At 46.1% G+C, this 19,583-nt stretch overlaps 1 protein-coding gene across 1 annotated transcript; it reads right to left on the bottom strand.

Moving 5' to 3' along the window:
- Positions 1–478: 478 nt before the first annotated feature.
- On the bottom strand, positions 479–17,339 carry LOC115207102 (synaptoporin). The gene is made up of 5 exons (XM_029774097.1): positions 17,247–17,339; positions 15,229–15,353; positions 9,367–9,568; positions 2,733–2,924; positions 479–1,176 (listed from the first exon to the last, which is right to left on the bottom strand). The coding sequence occupies exons 1-5, from the start codon at positions 17,268–17,270 to the stop codon at positions 796–798; spliced, it is 924 nt and encodes a 307-aa protein (XP_029629957.1). The 5' UTR covers positions 17,271–17,339; the 3' UTR covers positions 479–795.
- Positions 17,340–19,583: the final 2,244 nt, after the last annotated feature.

Consider the following 19,583-nt stretch of genomic DNA (forward strand, 5'->3'; position numbering starts at 1 on the left):
TTTAGTTTCATTAGCTTTTGAACAGTATTCACACAGAGGCAAACCGGTTGGATAATGCCAATGTAATTTTTTATTTGTGCATCTTGTCAGTATTGTTAAGATCCCTGTGAAATATCACATCACTTTAAAACCATTGAGAAATGACAACAAGTATACAAATGTGAACGACTCACTGTGGAGCATCACCACATAACACTATCAACACACAGCACAGCCACCAACCACCAATCAAGCACACTGCATCAGTTGAAGAATCAGATTGTATAATTAGAGTTAATATAATAACAGTTCACAAACGAATGTACCCACCGCAATTTTAAATTCAATAGCACAAACCTACTGAAGCATAAAACAATTTGTAAATAAAAACATGAATCATTGAACCTCAAGTGAACACAGGTAACACCATGTCACCGATGCACCAAGTTCTAAACAAAACACCAGGTTCTAGACTAAACACACCAAAAACCACTTCCATAAAACAGCCACCACATATAATGCAAAGTCACTATTCACACAGACAATCTTCTCTCACTCCATTTCGATTTCTGATAGATTCTCCAATTCACTCCGATCTCCTCTTAATAACTCACTTGCTAAATATCCCTTACTTCCTTTTTACTATACCACCTTATATTCCACCCCGTTAGATAATTACAACCCCCGGCCCTCGCAAACTTCACATCGGAAAATCTACATGACTTATGGTCAGGTATCAATATACAATAGTATTTTCAGATCTAGTCAAGTTTGTGAGGGTAAGTAGATGAGGGCAAAATGTATACGAAATGTGATCTAAATATCATTGACAAATATGATAGGATTAGGCCCTTTATGGGTGACATCCCCCTGACTGATGATGATTGGCTGTCCTAGACTAGTTTGCGGCAAGCGTAAGCTGCCCATTGATTGGTTGAAGCTGCCTTGGCTGTAGTGCTGCTGGCCAAAGCTCTCCCGTGATAGGTCAAAACTAGCCTGCCTGTATGGATGTTGATAGAAGCTGTCCCCTGATTGGTCGAAACTGTTCTGGCTGCAGAGTCGTTGGCTCATCCCATTGGCCCGTCTCTCAGAGGCGCTTCTCATCGGGTACCTTTGGCCAGTCTTGTACCAGCCAGTCTCTTTGAATACAAACCAGATGTTGCCGGCCCAGAGGATAAAGTTTACAAAACCAAAGGCCTGCATAGAGGTATAGAAAGAGGGTATTTAGTTTGGGTCTAAACATAAAAATGACAGATTTAGAATCAGAAAATGTAACAAATGGTTGCTAAGAATTTTTGTTGGTGTGCACACATGATGTAAAATGTCAATAACCGTTAAACACCACCTGTCGGAACTGAAGACCTGAAGTCCTGAAAGCTGCAGAATCTGGATCCCTACAAATCAGCTGGGCTAGACAATCTGGACCCTCTCTTCCTAAAATGATCCGCCTGTCTGAGATTCCTAAAGATTGGAAAGCGGCAGCGGTAACCCCCTCTCCCTATTTCGCAACAAAGCCTCCGTCACTCATGCTGCCAAACATACCCTCGCAAAACTGACTATCCTGCCAATCCTTGACTTCGGCTATGTAATTTACAAAATAGCCTCCAACACTCTACTCAGCAAATTGGATGCAGTCTATCACAGTGCCATCCATTTTGTCACCAAAGCCATATATACTACCCACCATTGCAACCTCTATGCTCTCGTTGGCTGGTCCTCACTACGTATTCGTTGCAAAACCCACTGGCTCCAGGTCATCTATAAGTCTATGCTAGGTAAAGCTCCGCCTTATCTCAGCTCACTGGTCACCATAACAACACCCACCCGTAGCACACGCTGCAGCAGGTATATTTCACTGGTCATCCCCAAAGCCAACACCTACTTCGGCCGCTTTCCTTCCAGTTCTCTGCTGCCAATGAGTGGAACGAATTGCAAAAATCACTGAAGTTGGAGACGTAAATCTCCCTCACTAACTTCAAGCATCGGCTGTCAGAGGAGCTTACCGATCGCTGCAGCTGTACACAGCCCATCTGTAAATAGCCCATCTAACCAACTACCTACCTCATCCACATATTTTTTTTTTTTGTTCTGCTCTTTTGCACACCAGTATTTATGTCAGTATTTATACATGCACATCCTCATCTGCACATCTATCACCCCAGTGTTAATTGCTAAATTGTAATTACTTCACCACTATGGCCTATTTATTGCCTTACCTCCTTACTTAATTTGCACACACTGTATACAGATTTTCTATTGTGTTATTGACCGTGAGGTTGTTTATCCACTTTGTAACTCAATGTTGTTGTTTTGGACGCACTGCTTTGCTTTATCTTGGCCAGGTCGCAGTTGTAAATGAGAACTTGTTCTCAACTGGCCTACCTGGTTAAAAAAAGGCAATGGAGCTAACATTGTTCAGCATTCATGTTTCACATACAGTATAAGGGCTGTGTCCTAAATGGACCCTACTCCATATATCCCTCAAACTCAACTCTAGACCTTGAAGCCAGTTCCAGTACATTGTATCATAGTTCCCCTCTAATCAGGGACTGATTTAGACTTGTGACACCAGGTGATGCAATTAATTAACAGGTAGAACAGTTAAACCAGGAGGCTCTGGACCTCATAGGGTAAGAGCTGAACACCCTTACCATATATAGCACCACTTTTGACTAGGGCCAATAGAGTTCTGGTCTAAAGTAGTGCACTATATAGAGAATAGGATGCCATTATGGATGCATCCAATGGCTCACCACAGACGTGTTGAGCTCAGACCAGACTGGGTGGTGGGAAGCTGAACACCGGTTGGCTGGGCGTCTGCAGGCGGAGATGAGCAGGAGGACCTGGGTGGGATCTGTGGCTGACTTCACATCAGACAGAGCTTTGGCCCAGGCACAGGAGCTCACCAACCACATGAAGGCGAAGAGCACAGTCACTACAAAGTCCTGGTTAGGAGGGAGAGATGGAGGAGGTTATTATCAGATGTAATGAGATTGTGAGAGTTGAGGAAGAGGATAGGGGGAAGTTATAAATGAGATTTAAAGGGATATGGGATAAAAAAGCAGGAGTAACATGTGGAGTAACATGAGGAGCAACGTCTCCCTGCTTTCTCAAGTTCTGTTTCCTAGTTTCCCCGGTTCTGACCATTCTGCCTGCCCTGACCCCGAGCCTGCCTGCCGTTCTGTACCTGCCTGACTCTGAAAAATTTACGAACCTCTGCCTGTCCTGACCCCGAGCCTGCCTGCTGGTCTGTACCTTATTGACTTTGCCCTGGATTACGGTCTTCTGCCTGCCTTTGACCTGTATTTTGCCAGCCCCCTGTTTGGGTCTATAAACATCTGTGACTCTAGCTGTCTGCATCTGGGTCTTATCCTGAGTTCTGATAGTACGAACTGGCCATGACTGACCCAGCAGACTCAGACCAGCTCCAGAGTGCTCTCCCTGTAAGGAGCCACCATTGGAAGACACAAAGAGTTAGTGCAATGTCTTATGGAGGGACTCCAAACCCTGGCAGAACACCATTACCAGGCGTTCAATACATTGCTGGAGCAATTCCGTGGATTCCCTACTGGGCATCGGGTCACACCAGTAATCTCCCAGCCTACACTAGTGTCCCGAGAACCCCGCTTACCTCCTTTGGAGCGCTATTTTTATTTTGTTTTTTATTTCACCTTTATTTAACCAGGTAGGCATGTTGAGAACAAGTTCTCATTTACAATTGTGACCTGGCCAAGATAAAGCAAGCAGTTTGACACATACAACAACACAGAGTTACACATGGAGTAAAAAAACATACAGTCAATAATATAGTAGAAAAATAAGTCTATATACAAAGTGAGCAAATGAGGTGAGATAAGGGAGGTAAAGGCAAAAAAGGCCATGGTGGAGAAGTAATTACAATATAGCAAGTAAAACACTGGAATGGTAGATTTGCAGTGGAAGAAAGTGCAAAGTAGAAATATAAATAAGGGGGTGCAAAGGAGCAAAATAAATAAATATATACAGTAGGGGAAGAGGTAGTTGTTTGGGCTAAATTATAGATGGGCTATTATAGATGACCTGGAGCCAGTGGGTTTGGCAACGAGTATGAAGCTAGGGCCAGCCAACGAGAGCGTACAGGTCACAGTGGTGGGTAGTATATGGAGCTTCGGTGACAAACGGATGGCACTGTGATAGACTGCATCCAATTTATTGAGTAGGGTATTGGAGGCTATTTTGTAAATGACATCGCCGAAGTCGAGGATCGGTAGGATGGTCAGTTTAACGAGGGTATGCTTGGCAGCATGAGTGAAAGATGATTTGTTGCAAAATAGGAAGCCAATTCTAGATTTAACTTTGGATTGGAGATGCTTAATGTGAGTCTGGAAGGAGAGTTTACAATCTAGCCAGACCCTAGGTATTAGTAGGTGTCCACATATTCTAAGTCAGAACCGTCCAGAGTAGTGATGCTGGACGGGCGGGCAGGTGCAAGCAGCGATCGGTTGAAGAGCATGCATTTAGTTTTACTTGTATTTAAGAGCAGTTGGAGGCCACGGAAGGAGAGTTGTATGGCATTGAAGCTTGTCTGGAGGGTAGTTAACACAATATCCAAAGAAGGGCCAGAAGTATACAGAATGGTGTTGTCTGCGTAGAGGTGGATCAGAGACTCACCAGCAGCAAGAGCGACATCATTTATGTATACAGAGAAAAGAGTCGGCCCAAGAATTGAACCCTGTAGCACCCCCATAGAGACTGCCAGAGGCCCGGACAACAGGCCCTCCGATTTGACACACTGAACTCTATTGGATAAGTAGTTGGTGAACCAGGCGAGGCAATCATTTGAAAAACCAAGGCTATTGAGTCTGCCGATGAGGATGTGGTGATTGAGAGAGTCGAAAGCCTTGGCCAGGTCAATGAATACGGCTGCACAGTATTGTTTCTTATCGATGGCGGTTAAGATATCGTTTAGTACCTTGAGCGTGGCTGAGGTGCACCCATGACCAGCTCTGAAACCAGATTGCATAGCGAAGAAGGTGCGGTGGGATCCGAAATGGTCGGTAATCTGTTTGTTGACTTGGCTTTCGAAGGCTTTAGAAAGGCAGGGTAGGATACATATAGGTCTGTAGCAGTTTGGGTCAAGAGTGTCCCCCCCTTTGAAGAGGGGGATGACCGCAGCTGCTTTCCAATCTTTGGGAGTCTCAGACAACACGAAAGAGAGGTTGAACAGGCTGGTAATAGGGGTTGCAACAATTTTCGGCAGATAATTTTAGAAAGAAAGGGTCCAGATTGTCTAGCCCGGCTGATTTGTAGGGGTCCAGATTTGCAGCTCTTTCAGAACATCAGCTGACTGGATTTGGGAGAAGGGAAATGGGGAAGGCTTGGGCGAGTTGCTGTGGGGTCTGGCAGTGGCACGCTCATTTGGGCTATAGCGGTGTGGTAGCAACAGTCCGCCATCTGCCTCAGTCTGGAGGAGTTCGTGGCAGACGTTTGGAAGGTGTTTGATTCTCCGTTGTCCGGGAGAGAGGCTACTTGTAAGCTGCTCCAGCTACGTCAAGACTCCCACAATGCAGCAGACTACGCAGTGGATTTTTGCACGTTGGCGGCTGAGAGTGCCTGGAACCCAAGATGTGCTCACAGACTGGGAGCTGCCCATGCTCCTTGATTCCCTCATAGCCGCGACCATCCGGATTGATGGGGCTTCTAGAATGTGGGAAGGAGAGGGTCTGTGCCCTGTCGCGCTCGCTCACCCTCGATTCCCACCTTGCCTCTGAGGAATCCCGGAGACCCCCGAGGTCTACGTGTCCGAGTGAACCCAACGTCATCCGAGTTCTCTCAAGAATCACCAAGGGCTGCCGACTCGTTTACTTCGGAGTCCATGCACCTGGGCAGGAATAGATTGACTCCTGCTGAGCGCTTACTCCGACTCCACACACAGAGCTGTCTATATTGCAGAGCTACGGGACATTTCTTAGCTAACTGCCCATTAAAAACCCAGGCTCATCAAGAAGGGGCGAGTACTCTGGTGGGCCATACTGAGAACTTTTCCTCTCCCCTTACTCGCACCCCTTTCCATGCCATCCTGCTGTGGGGGAACCAGTCCAAATCTCTCCGGGTACCCATCGACTCTGGGGCAGATAAGAGTATTTGGATGTACCCTGGCAACTGAGCTGGGCATCCCCACTCAGCCCCTCTCCATTCCCTGGACGTTAGAGTTGCTGGACGGCCGCTCTAGATGCCGGGTCACTCACAATACCACTCCCATCAACCTACAAGTGTCAGGCAACCATAGCGAGGCAATTCAATTCATGCTGATTAAGTCTCCTCAGGTTCCCGGGGTATTGGGACCTCTCTTCGCTCCAGGTGACACAATCCCCTCATAGACTGGACTGCTGGTGCCATTAGGGCTGGAGCCACGCCCATTGTCTGAAGTCAGCACAGCCTGCCCCAGGACGTCTTCATGTGGGCTCGGAAGTTGCTCGACCTCTCCGCCATTCTCGCGAAGTCCCAGGTCTTCCAGGAGTTTTCAGTAAGGCCTGGTCCTCACTTCACTTCCTCCGCACTGACCCTATGACTGCGGATCGACCTTCTTCCAGGCACTACGAAACCGCCCCGGGGACGACTGTACTCTTCTTCGGGTCTGGAGACCAAGGCAATGGAGATCTACATCGAGGACCTACACAGATTTCTCCAAGTTGGACCTGCGGAACGCCTACCATCTGGTGCGGGTAAGGAAGGGGACAAGTGGAAGACTGCCTTCACATGGCCAGTGGGCCACTACTAATACCTCGTCATGCAATTTGGACTTACCAATGCCCTGCTGTGTTCCATGCCCTGGTTATTGACGTTCTCGCACGACATGTTGAACCGGTTCATTTTAGTCTAACCTCGATGATATCCTCGTTTTCTCCCACTCAGCCCAATAACACGTGCTCCAAATCTGACAGTTCCCTCCAGCGCCTCCTGGAGAACCAGCTTTTTGTGAAAGCAGAGAAATGAGAATTCCTTCTATCGCCGCTTTAAAATCCGGGTTACAGCACCCTGGCTTTCCCCTTGTCTGCACTTACATCTCCCAAGGTTCCGTTCACATGGTAATCTGGAGGCGAAGAAACGCACACCTGTTTTTAGGCGAGGGTGCTGGCTAGCAGAGTAGAACACTTGAAAAAGGAAAGGAGCGCACTCTAGGAGCTCACACTCTAGGAGGCTCAGATGCAATAATTAAATAAGCTGATATCTAACTTTCAACAGACAAGAACCTGGAATATCTCCGCCAGCCAAGCGTGCTCAATTCCAGGCAAGTTCCAGCCCTGGTTATTGACAGTCTCCACGACATTTGAAACCGGTCGTTTTAGTCTACCTCGATGATAATCCTCGTTGTTCTCCCCACTCAGCCCAATAACACGTGCTCCACATCTGACAGGTCCTCCAGCGCCTCCTGGAGAACCAGCTTTTTGTGAAAGCAAGAGAATGAGAATTCCTTCTATCGCCGCTTTAATCCGGGTTACAGCACCCTGGCTTGCCCCTTGTCTGCACTTACATCTCCCAAGGTTCCGTTCACATGGGAATCTGGAGGCGAAAGAAACGCACAGCACTGTTTAGGCGAGGTGCTGGCTAGCAGAGGTAGAACACTTGAAAAAGAAAAGGGAGCGCAACATCTAGGATCTCACACTCTAGGAGCTCAGATGCAATAATTAAATAATCTGATATCCAACGTTTCAACAGACAAGAGACCTGGAATATCTCCGCACAGCCAAGCGTCTCAATTCCAGGCAAGCTAGGTGGGCCCTGCTTTTCACCCGGTTTAACACCGACCAAGATCCAAGAATAGCAAGCCGGATGCGCTGTCACAACCGCTATAGCCCCGTGGCTACACTCTCGACCCCAAGACCATCCTTCCCACCTTGTGTCTGGCGACGGCACTCCAGCTGGGAAATAGGGAAGCAGATCTGTGAGGCACAGCGTTCCCAGCCGAACCTCGGGGGGGCACAGATAAGTGGATGTTTGTACCTGATGCTGTCCGCTCCCGTCAGACCTGGCCTTTGTGCAACAATGCTTTGGTGGCCTACCATAGTCCGGGATGTCTCCCGCGTTGTCACTGCCTTCACGGTCTGTGCACAGAACAAGACTCCTCTGCAAGCTCTGGCTGGTCTCCTTCAACCACTGCATGTCCCTCACTGTCCCTGGTCTCACATATCACTGGACTTGTCCACGGGTCTTACCCTTTGATGGCAACACCGCCATCCTGACAATAGTGGACCGGTTTTCCAAAGCCCACCCACTTCATTCCTCTCCCCAAGCTACCCTCTAGCTAAAGAGATGGCCCCTCCTGTGCAGCACGTCTTCCAGATCCATGGACTCCCAGTGCACATGGTCTCCGCCGGGTCCTCAGTTCTCGTCCCGGTTCTGGAAGGTGGTTCTGCAACGCTCCATTGGTTGGTAGCCAGCCTGTCCGTTCGGGGCTCAGTCTGACGAGCCAATCAAGACCTGGAGACGATTCTTCGCTACCTTGTCTCCGCCACCTGGAGGCAGCAACTCCGTGTGGGTTGAATACGCCCTCAGCACCCTCCCGTGCTCTGCCACTGGGCTCTCGCCTTTTGAGTGTTCCCTGGGGTATCAGCCCCTGCTCTTCCCAGAACAAGAGGAAGAGGTTGGCATACCCTCGGCCCAGATGTTTGTCCTCCACTGTCGCCGTATCTGAAGAGAGCCCGGTCGACTTTTCTCAAGACCACCTCCAGGTATTGACGACAAGCGGACCGCCACCGGACCTCGGCAGAGTGTATGGCTGTCCACAGTCGTGGAGTCCCTCAAACTTCCCCCCTTTATCGGCCCTTTCTCCCCATCTCCAAAATCCTTAGCCACTCTGCTGTTCTTCTTCTGTTGCCCCGTACCCTCCGTATACATCACACTTTCATGTCTGTGATTAAACCTATGTCTCACAGCCCTTTTTCTCCTGTTTTGACCCTGAGCCTGCCTGCTTGTTCTGTACCTTATTGACTCTGGCTCCTGGATTACGGATATCTGCCTGCCTTGACCTGTCTTTGCCTGCCCCCTGTTTGGGTCAATAAACATCTGTGACTCTAGCTGGTCTGCATCTGGGTCTTATCCTGAGTTCTGATAAGGAGTAACAGCATGAGTAACAGCAGTAGCAACATCAAGGAGTACCAGCAGGAGTAACAGCAGGAGTAACATCAGGACTAACACAAAAGTACAGCTAACTGCGATTTAAAGAATGAAATAATGTAACCACACCTTTTATAGTAATAATCTTGAATCACATTTCTCTTTACATGCTAAACGACAGTCCTGGAAATTATTAAATGTATTGTCTCTCAGTTAATACACACGCAAAATTATACAAATCCATGGCATGAATGAATCAAAGGCAGCTCTTGGTAAGTAAATGCAACTCACCACCAGTGGTCCTCTATTACCCTCGCGGTACTTATTCTGGTAGTAGATGTACACCACGGTGGCCAGCAGGGAGTAGAGGAAGGCAACAACTGCCACGGTCAGCAAAGAACTGAGCTGAGGAGGAGTAGTCCTCCTACCATGAAGATGGTCTCCTTGTCTGTTCCCGCTCACACAGCGTGGGCTTGAATGGACCTGCTGTAACCTATCAGATGACAGGACAAGGACTGGTCACGAGAGCTTTTATTGATGTAATGCAAGGCTCTGACCACAGTGTAGGCAATTTAAACCTTTCAAGCATGAATCCAGAGCAGTGAAACTGACACATCCGTTTGTGATATTACAACAACAAGATGTTACGACATTGGGGGGGAAATCATTCCATTACCAATGGCATCTGACCTGTCTGACAGGCTTTGTGAGGGGGAGGGAGGGAGAAGAGAAGAGAAAGGGGGAGAGGGGGAGAGAGAAGACGCATCTAAGGAGATTGGGGCATACAGTTAAAGTTGGAAGTTTACATACACTTAGGTTGGAGTCATTAAAACTCATTTTTCAACCACGTCCACACATTTCTTGTTAACAAACTATAGTTTTGGCACGTTGGTTAGGACATCTACCTAGGTGCATGACACAAGTCAATTTTTCAAAAAATTGTTAACAGACAGATTATTTCACTTATAATTCACTGTATCACAATTCCAGTGGGTCAGAAGTTTACATACACTAAGTTGACTGTGCCTTTAAACAGCTTGGAAAATTCCAGAAAATGATGTCATGGCTTTAGAAGCTTCGGATAGGCTAATTGACATAATTTGAGTCAGTTGGAGGTGTATCTGTGGATGTATTTCAAGGCCTACCTCAAACTCAGTGCCTCTTTGCTTGACATCATGGGAAAATCTAAATAAATCAGCCAAGACCTCAGAAAATAAATTGTAGAACTCCACAAGTCTGGTTCATCCTTGGGAGGCAATTTACAAACACCTGAAGGTACCATGTTCATCTGTACAAACAATAGTACAGAAGTATAACACCATGGACCACGCAGCCGTCATACCGCTCAGGAAGGAGACGTGGTTCTGTCTCCTAGAGATGAACTTACTTTGGTGCGAAAAGTGCAAATCAATCCCAGAACAACAGCAAGGAACTTATGAAGATGTTGGAGGAAACAGGTACAAAAGTATCTATATCCACAGTAAAACGAGTCCTATATCGACATAACCTGAAAGGTCGCCTCAGCAAGGAGAAGCCACTGCTCCAAGACCGCCATATAAAAGCCAGACTAATACGGTTTGCAACTGCACATTTGGACAAAGATCGTACTTTTTGGAGAAATGTCCTCTGGTCTGATGAAACAAAAATAGAACTGTTTGGCCATAATGACCATCGTTATGTTTGGAGGAAAAAGGGGGAGGATTGCAAGTTGAAGAACACCATCCCAACCGTGAAGCACGGGGGTGGCAGCATCATGTTGTGGGGGTGCTTTGCTGCAGATGGGACTGGTGCCCTTCACAAAATAGATGGCATCATGAGGAGGGAAATTATGTGGATATATTAAAGCAACATCTCAAGACATCAGTCAGGAAGTTAAAGCTTGTTCGCAAATGGGTCTTCCAAATGGACAATGACCCCAAGCATACTTCCAAAGTTGTGGCAAAATGGTTTAAGGACAACAAAGTCAAGGTATTGGAGCGGCCTTCACAAAGCCCTGACCTCAATCCCATAGAAAATTTGTGGGCAGAACTGAAAAAGTGTGTGCGAGCAAGGAGGCCTACAAACCTGAACTCAGTTACACCAGCTCTGTCAGGAGTAATCGGCCACAATTCACCCAACTTATTGTGGGGAAGCTTGTGGAAGGATACCCGAAACATTTGACCCAGATACTAATTGAGTGTATGTAAACTTCTGACCCACTGGGAATGTGATGAAAGAAATAAAAGCTGAAATAAATAATTTTCTCTACTATTATTCTGACAGTTCACATTCTTAAAATAAAGTGGTGATCCTAACTGACCTAAAACAGGGAATTTTTACTTGGATTTAATGTCAGGAATTGTGAAAAAATGAGTTTAAATGTATTTGGCTAAGGTGTATGTGAACTTCCGACTTCAACTGTATGTATCCTTCAGAATAACTGCATGATGCTCAGGAGTCTCAATTATACATCTCTCCACCAATCTCTAAGGGACTAATTTATGAAAGGTACATGCACATAAAAAAAGACTAAACTTGCATGCGCCATGTTTTAACGGAGAAGTGTGCGTATCTCCATGTACTGTACCATGCGTACGCACAACTTCAAATGGTTGAAGAATTGTATTGCATGCTTATTTTGCTATTTTGGGGAAAATGGAGGTGTTTGACACACAGGAATTATGATAATAGTTGGATAATATGAACATTAAAGAGTAAGCCTAATGATAAAATCAATGCATTTGCCATTGGTAAGGAAGTTGCATACCAGCATGTATAGCCTATGTACACTTACATTATATAGGCCTAAATCTGAAATGGCCCAATTCCAACATTTCCCAAATCATACAGCAAATTAGGAATTTTGGTTACCATAAAAGGTGGGGTTTTAGAGCTTGTTCATGAGAACCTAAATATACTATGGCTCTGATTTATCAATGAAAACGTGCGTATAATGTTGCGAACGACAGTTTGATAAATCCCAAAAAATTGTTACACAAATCCTAGAATCTGCACATATACCATAATTATTAAGAAATGTATGCACGGTTGATAAATGAGGCCCCAGGAGTTGAAAAGGTTTAGGGTTTTCAAGGGAGCAGGTACTGTAGATAGATACACATGAGATACTGAATGTGGAAACATGAATCATTTCTGGGGATCAGACAAAGACTCTGACACCACAGTCTGTCTGACAGCTCCATATTTCATCAACTCAATGCTGTTCTCTTTCTTCCATCTTTTATAGATGGAAAATATAACTCAGCCACCACACTATTTTTCAAACACATTCACAGGCAGACAACACTGTCATTGTCTCATCAAAGCTATATTACCACATGCACCATAGATTCAATGATAACGAAGCCGGAAGCGCTCTTGCTTTGAAATATCAAAGCAAACTCTGAACCAACTATATTCATTTGGGGACAGATCGAAAAGCATTAAACATTAATGGTAATTTAGCTAGATAGCTTGCTGTTGCTAGCTAATTTGCTTTGGGATATAAACATTGGGTCGTTATTTATCCTGAAATGCACAGTATGGGTAGGCTACAGTATGCCTACAGTATATCCCGGGACGATTAATCCACACATAAAAGGGTAAAAGTTTGCTTCTAGTAATCTCTCCTCCTTCAGGCGTCTTCTTCTTCTTTGGACTTGACATGGTGGTTGGCAACCAATTGTAAGGTGGATTACCACTACCACTGGACTGGTGTGTTGACCTCAGTTCATCTTTCAAACACCCACGTAGGTATATGCTCCTAAAAACCAATGAGGAGATGGGAGAGGCGGGACTTGCATTGTGTCAAGCTGTCACGGATCCCCCCAGTACTGATGCTCATTCTGTTCACCAGTTTCGGAGGTCTACGTCACCAGCTTTCTAGGCTTCACTGAACGGGATTCATTATCATCAACCCCGGACTGTCTTGTCTGATTACACACACCTGGTTCCCATTTCCCCTGATTAGTATGTTATATATGTGCCCTCTGTTCCCTCTGTCTTTGTCGGTTATTGTTCCCATGTCCGTTGGTGGTGTGAGTACATATGCGTTGGTGCAGCTGTTAGCTATATACACTGCTTAAAAAAAATAAAGGGAACACTTAAACAACACAATGTAACTCCAAGTCAATCACACTTCTGTGAAATCAAACTGTCCACTTAGGAAGCAACACTGATTGACAATAGATGTCACATGCTGTTGTGCAAATGGAATAGACAACAGGTGGAAATTATAGGCAATTAGCAAGACACCCCCAATAAAGGAGTGGTTCGGCAGGTGGTGACCACAGACCACTTCTCAGTTCTTATGTTTCCTGGCTGATGTTTTGGTCAATTTTGAATGCTGGCGGTGCTTCACTCTAGTGGTAGCATGAGACGGAGTCTACAACCCACACAAGTGGCTCAGGTAGTGCAGCTCATCCAGGATGGCGAGAAGGCGAGCTGTGGCAAGAAGGTTTGCTGTGTCTGTCAGCGTAGTGTCCAGAGCATGGAGGCGCTACCAGGAGACAGGCCAGTACATCAGGAGACGTGGAGGAGGCCGTAGGAGGGCAACAACCCAGCAGCAGGACCGCTACCTCCGCCTTTGTGCAAGGAGGAGCAGGAGGAGCACTGCCAGAGCCCTGCAAAATGACCTCCAGCAGGCCACAAATGTGCAAACGGTCAGAAACAGACTACATGAGGGTGGTATGAGGGCCCGACGTCCACAGGTTGGGGGTTGTGCTTACAGCCCAACACCGTGCAGGACGTTTGGCATTTGCCAGAGAACACCAAGATTGGCAAATTCACCACTGCCTGCAACATCCTCCAGCATGACCGTTTTGGCGGTGGTCAGTCATGGTGTGGGGTGGCATTTCTTTGGGGGGCCGCACAGCCCTCCATGTGCTCGCCAGAGGTAGCCTGACTGCCATTAGGTACCGAGATGAGATCCTCAGACCCCTTGTGAGACCATATGCTGGTGCGGTTGGCCCTGGGTTCCTCCTAATGCAAGACAATGCTAGACCTCATGTGGCTGGAGTGTGTCAGCAGTTCCTGCAAGAGGAAGGCATTGATGCTATGGACTGGCCCGCCCGTTCCCCAGACCTGAATCCAATTGAGCACATCTGGGACATCATGTCTAGCTCCATCCACCAACGCCACGTTGCACCACAGACTGTCCAGGAGTTGGCCCAGGCGTTGTAGGGAGGTCATACATGCACGTGGAGGCCACACACACTACTGAGCCTCATTTTGACTTGTTTTAAGGACATTACATCAAAGTTGGATCAGCCTGTAGTGTGGTCTCCACTTTAATTTTGAGTGTGACTCTAAATCCAGAACTCCATGGGTTGATAAACTGGATTTCCATTGATTATTTTTGTGTGATTTTGTTGTCAGCACATTCAACTATGTAAAGAAAAAAGTATTTAATAAGATTATTTCATTCATTCAGATCTAGGATGTGTTATTTTAGTGTTCCCTTAATTTTTTTAGCAATATATATATATATATATATATGTGTGTATGTGTGTGTGTGTGTGTGTGTGTGTGTATATACATATATATATATATATACATATATATACATACATACATACATATATACATATATATGTATATATATATGTATGTGTATATATATATATATGTATATGTGTGTGTGTATATAGTGTATTACTGGTATAGTCCCGTGTCATTCAATGAGGTTTACCCTCGCTCTTTTGTTTGGGTACAGCCCAGTGTTTTTGTATACGTGTTTGTTTTGGGTGTATTAATAAAAAAAACTATTGTGTATTCCTGCGCCTGTCTCCAAAATCCTTTATACCAGCATGACACAAGCGTCGCAAATAGAACCAAGTTCTGGATAAGCAGATGCTCGTTGACACGCTTGAGCAGTGTGGGTGCAATGATGGAATAACATGTATGTTATTTTGCAACGCTTGCACACGTGACACGAGCAGTGTGGTCACCATGTTAATCTAGGTAAGTGTGACTTGTCTCTCAACATGACATACCCATGATTGTGAAAGTACATGTGACAATGGCATGAGCCTTCTGCTCCAGTTTACACATGACTGTAGTGTACTTCAATGTAAATTCTGCTGAATTCATATTTTGGAGAATGTTGACCATGAACCACAATAAAATGGGTAAAAGTATAATAGTCAGACTAGTAAAAATGTCAGCATGTATTACCTGAAGGGATAGGCAAAGTTTATGGTGATGCTGAGGTTGCTCTGGCTCTTGTCTAGACATTCCACTCTAACCCGCAGGTGACCAGAGTACCCTCCACATGTTGCAAATGCACAGACGGCAAAAATCTGGGAAAAAGAAAATACCTCATTAGACTCCTACCCATTGAGCATTCTAGACATAGGCTGTGTCCCAAAATGGCACCCTATTCCCTACATAGTGAACAACTTTTGACCAGAACCCTGGGCCTGGTAAAAAAAAGTAGTGCACTACATAGGGAATAGGGTACCAGTTGGAATGCACACATAGTTGGTCCTTGTCACACCTCTCCTGTCTGGTCTTCTACAGAGCTGCTAGACTAGCAGCTGGAATTAATGGGCCACGGAGGAACATCAACATCCTGACAAAGGCTGACTCTGTGAAAGTAATTAGGGAACTTTTCATGTGTAACATGGTATATGGTGTGGATACAGTATATGGTGGAAACAGTTGGTTGTCTTTAGCTTTTGCCAACTTGGAGCTGTTGATCGATCCTTAAAGAAAAGAAAACCTGCTCTTTCCAGAATCACTTAGGTTTATTAAGCAACAGTCACTCTGCGTTTGTCAGAGCTTCAACTGCTGTTGATGAATGCAAACAGGTGAATGCATGTTGTATCTCTGTATACATCTATTGGGAGTCTATGAGGCATGCACATCATTCAACGGGATCATGTGTCTATAATTTCTGTCAGTGGCCGGGAGACTGATGTCAGCATGTTATACGTGTTATATATATTTCATCAGGAACCGTCTGTGAGCATGGCAGGCAGTCAGATACTGTAGGCTACTGGCACTAATCTCTTTTTGTTATCGACCTTTGATGCCTGTGAAAGGATTGAAGCATTGGTCAATTCTAATCAAGACCTAGCACTCCCACGCACGCGCATGGACACACACACCAAGTAATTATCCATAATCTTTAGCCTTTACCATAATTTAGAAAGACGACACAACTCATCTCTCTGATGAAATGTTATGTTTGTTGTGTTTCTTTGTGTGGGTTTGTTTATCTTTTAGAAAGAGAGAGATTGACAGTGGCTGGGATAAAGAGAGAGAGCAAGACAGAAACAGAGACAGAGAGAGAGCAAGACAGAGACATAGACAGAGAGAGTTCCTTAAAGGGATAACATACAGCCAGGAGACCACATCTAATTAAGTATGTGTGGCTATAACTAAAAGTCAGTGATTGGATGGATTTATAGAAGGCTTGATCTGTCTGTTGTCTGCAAACCCCTTGGTCATTAACTCATTAATATTCAAATGGATAAGGATGATTTCTAAATTATTCAGATTATTAATGACACATTAGAGAGAGAGATGATAGATGAAAGCTAGCGTCAATTTAATCCATAGCACTGAAGATATGCGTTGTAGAGTGATTGACATTTAAAGGCAATGTTAGCGGAAACTGCATTTACGGTAAACACTGGATATGTTGGCTCAATCGAAAATTACCTTTCAATTTTAATTGCGCTATAACGCTGAACTTCAGCGCTGCGTATTTAACCGAGCCCCTAATCCTGGCACCATATCTATTAAGCAGACTGATGATAAAGGTTTGGGATTGATTTCCTTGGAAACAGCATTATGAAAACAACTGAATAATTTAGAAATGGGCTGACTGTAAACAGAGGGTCACCTACTGTGGGTTAGAGGGTGGGCAGAGCCCCATAGAGGGACTCAACCTGTTGGAATACTGTACATGCCACACACACACAGGCACACACACACCAAAAGACTCCACTGGAAACAACGTTTGATAACATTCTACCCACTAAACATAAATACTATTCCTTACAAACTAAATTGAAAATGAAAAAAAAATGATTTTAAAAACAGATCTATCACTAGCCTACCATAGAGCACATCCATACTTCATAACTGGATAATTGTAATGCTTTATTATAGTGTTTAACCAAGAATGTACTTACTAATGAAAATCAATTAGCCACAGTCCAAATATGAAAGAAACAACAACTTACCGGAGCAAATATGACCATACACATTTAAAAAGCAAAGTGAACAAGTTCTACTCCACAAGATGGTGTTAGCAGCTTTCTCCTCATACTGTTGTACTGTCACTGATGTAGATGGCACAAAGAGAGAAAGCAGAGAGAGAGAGAGAGAGAGAGAGAGAGAGAGAGAGAGAGAGAGAGAGAGAGAGAGAGAGAGAGAGAGAGAGAGAGAGAGAGAGAGAGAGAGAGAGAGACTTTTTGACTTTTTGTCTTTCTTTATTGAACCATTCTCATTTCATTTAAAACTCACCACCCAACCCCCCCCCCCCCCCCCCCCCCCCTTAAAAATAAAACCAAAAATACATCCTGTGATTCATACACCAACATCACAATACTCAAAACAATACCCACTCCTATAACCGTATATCCAAAACATCTTCCCCAGCTATACAGACAGCCCCCCCAACACACCATATCTCCTGAAACATCTCCACACTTTTTATCATTTTATAGAACTCAAACTCAACCCTAAGGCGCGCAGAGACCATCCCATTAAACAATAGTAAAGGGTCTGTTATCCCCCCACCTTTGACCCTGTTCCTCCTTGTTAGCCAAATAGACAACTTCGCCTGAGCAAACAGAAAATTCAACAAAACACATTTGGCCTTCTCCTTAGTTGAATAACTGTATCCCATTATGAACACCCCAACAGTAAAGACCACCCCCAACCTCTCACACAGACATTCCAACAGAGACATTAATGGAATTAACCTGGTGCACACAGAAAACACATGGTGCACTGTTTCTTTCATTTTACAGAAAGGACACTCCTGCCCAACTCCCGGTTCAACCCGTGCCAGCCAGCTGTTAGTGGCCAGGGCTCCATGTAGAACCCTCCACTGGAGGTCCCCTGACCTCTTTGGTGCTGGGGGTTTGTAGAGCCCCCTCCATCTAAAACCCACCATACTCTCCTCCCCACATACCCCCTGCCACTGATGTGCCTTTACTCCTGTTAGGCTCCTAATGTTCCTCACCTTAACACAGAGGTTGTAGAGGGCTTTACCTCCCACCCCTTCAAACTCACCCAGGCTCGGAGTGTTAAGATCTAACAAGTCCTCCAGACCCCCTTGCCAGTCTCCAGTCTCTGCCTTCACCTGCAGTGGCGGAAAGCTTGGTGGCCCCTCTCCCTTTGGCTGCTCAAACATCCCTCTTACCGGCTCAGACAGTGCCTCCTGGACCTCCTCCAGGAATCTCTCCAGCAGCCTAAGAGACATTATCCCTGTTTGCTGTGCCAAGACTTCCGGGCTTTTCCACCCCTCCTCTCCCAGCAGTCTCAAGTCACCCAGCCTTTTTACACCCCCTGCCATCAGTTGTCTCTGCAGGGTGGCCGACTGGACCGATCTCAAAGGGATGGCTGGGTTGTGGAAGATAGGCTCCTCCCACACCCACAGCCCAGGCTCCACACCCCCTTCTCGTGTGGGCCTTAGCAGCTGCCAGGCCCTCAGCACCCCAGAGTAAAAGTCTGAGAGACCTGCTGTACTCAGCCTCTCCAGCCTCATGAGGAACAGCTGCCGATCCAAACCTAATCCGCCAGCTCTCCTCAGCAGCGCGCATGCTGGTTCCCTCCAGCCAACGTCAGTATGGTACAGCAGTCTCTGCACCGCCTTTAGCCGGAACGCAGCCATCCTGCTCTCCAGTTCCACCAGGCCCTGTCCTCCTTCATGGACGGTCATATACAACACTGCTGCCCTCAGCCAGTGATGGCCCGACCAGAAGAAGTCCACCAGCTTGCGTTGCAGGTCTGCGAGCAGACCGGCGGGGGGGTTGAGGACAGCCAGTTTATGCCACAGGGAAGATGCCACCAGGTTGTTAATTATCAGCACCCTCCCTCTATATGACACTTGGGACAGGAGCCACCTCCACCTGGCCAGTCTTGACACCACTGCCTGTGACAGCCCCTCCCAGTTCTTCCTGACCCACCTCTCCGAGCCCAGGTACACCCCCAACACTTTAAGCCCTTCACAACCCCACTGCAAACCCCCTGGAAGCAGAGGAGGAGCCCTATCCCCCCATGCCCCGCATAACAGAGCTTTGCTCTTGCCCCAGTTTACCTTAGCTGAAGAAGCTCCCTCGTACACCTTCAGACTGGTCTCCAGTGCCTGCATATCTTGGCCATCCCTGACCATCACAGAAACATCATCTGCATATGCTGACACTGCTATTCCTGTCAACACATCCATGCCTGTCCAGCACACTCCCTGCAGTCTCCTGCGTAGCAGTCCTAAAAAAGGCTCAATGGCTAGTGTGTATAACTGCCCAGATAGAGGGCATCCTTGTCTAATGCCCCGTCTCACCCAGACTGGC

The sequence above is a fragment of the Salmo trutta genome, chromosome 14 (genome assembly GCF_901001165.1).
Source record: "Salmo trutta chromosome 14, fSalTru1.1, whole genome shotgun sequence".
Lineage (NCBI taxonomy): Eukaryota > Metazoa > Chordata > Actinopteri > Salmoniformes > Salmonidae > Salmo > Salmo trutta.

Coding starts and splice junctions, on each gene's coding strand:
- LOC115207102 (XM_029774097.1), bottom strand. CDS start 17,270: ATGTGTATGGTCATATTTGCTCCG. Junction 15,354..17,246: donor GTATGGTCATATTTGCTCCG/GTAAGTTGTTGT, acceptor TCTTTTTCCCAG/ATTTTTGCCGTCTGTGCATT. Junction 9,569..15,228: donor AACTTTGCCTATCCCTTCAG/GTAATACATGCT, acceptor GTCATCTGATAG/GTTACAGCAGGTCCATTCAA.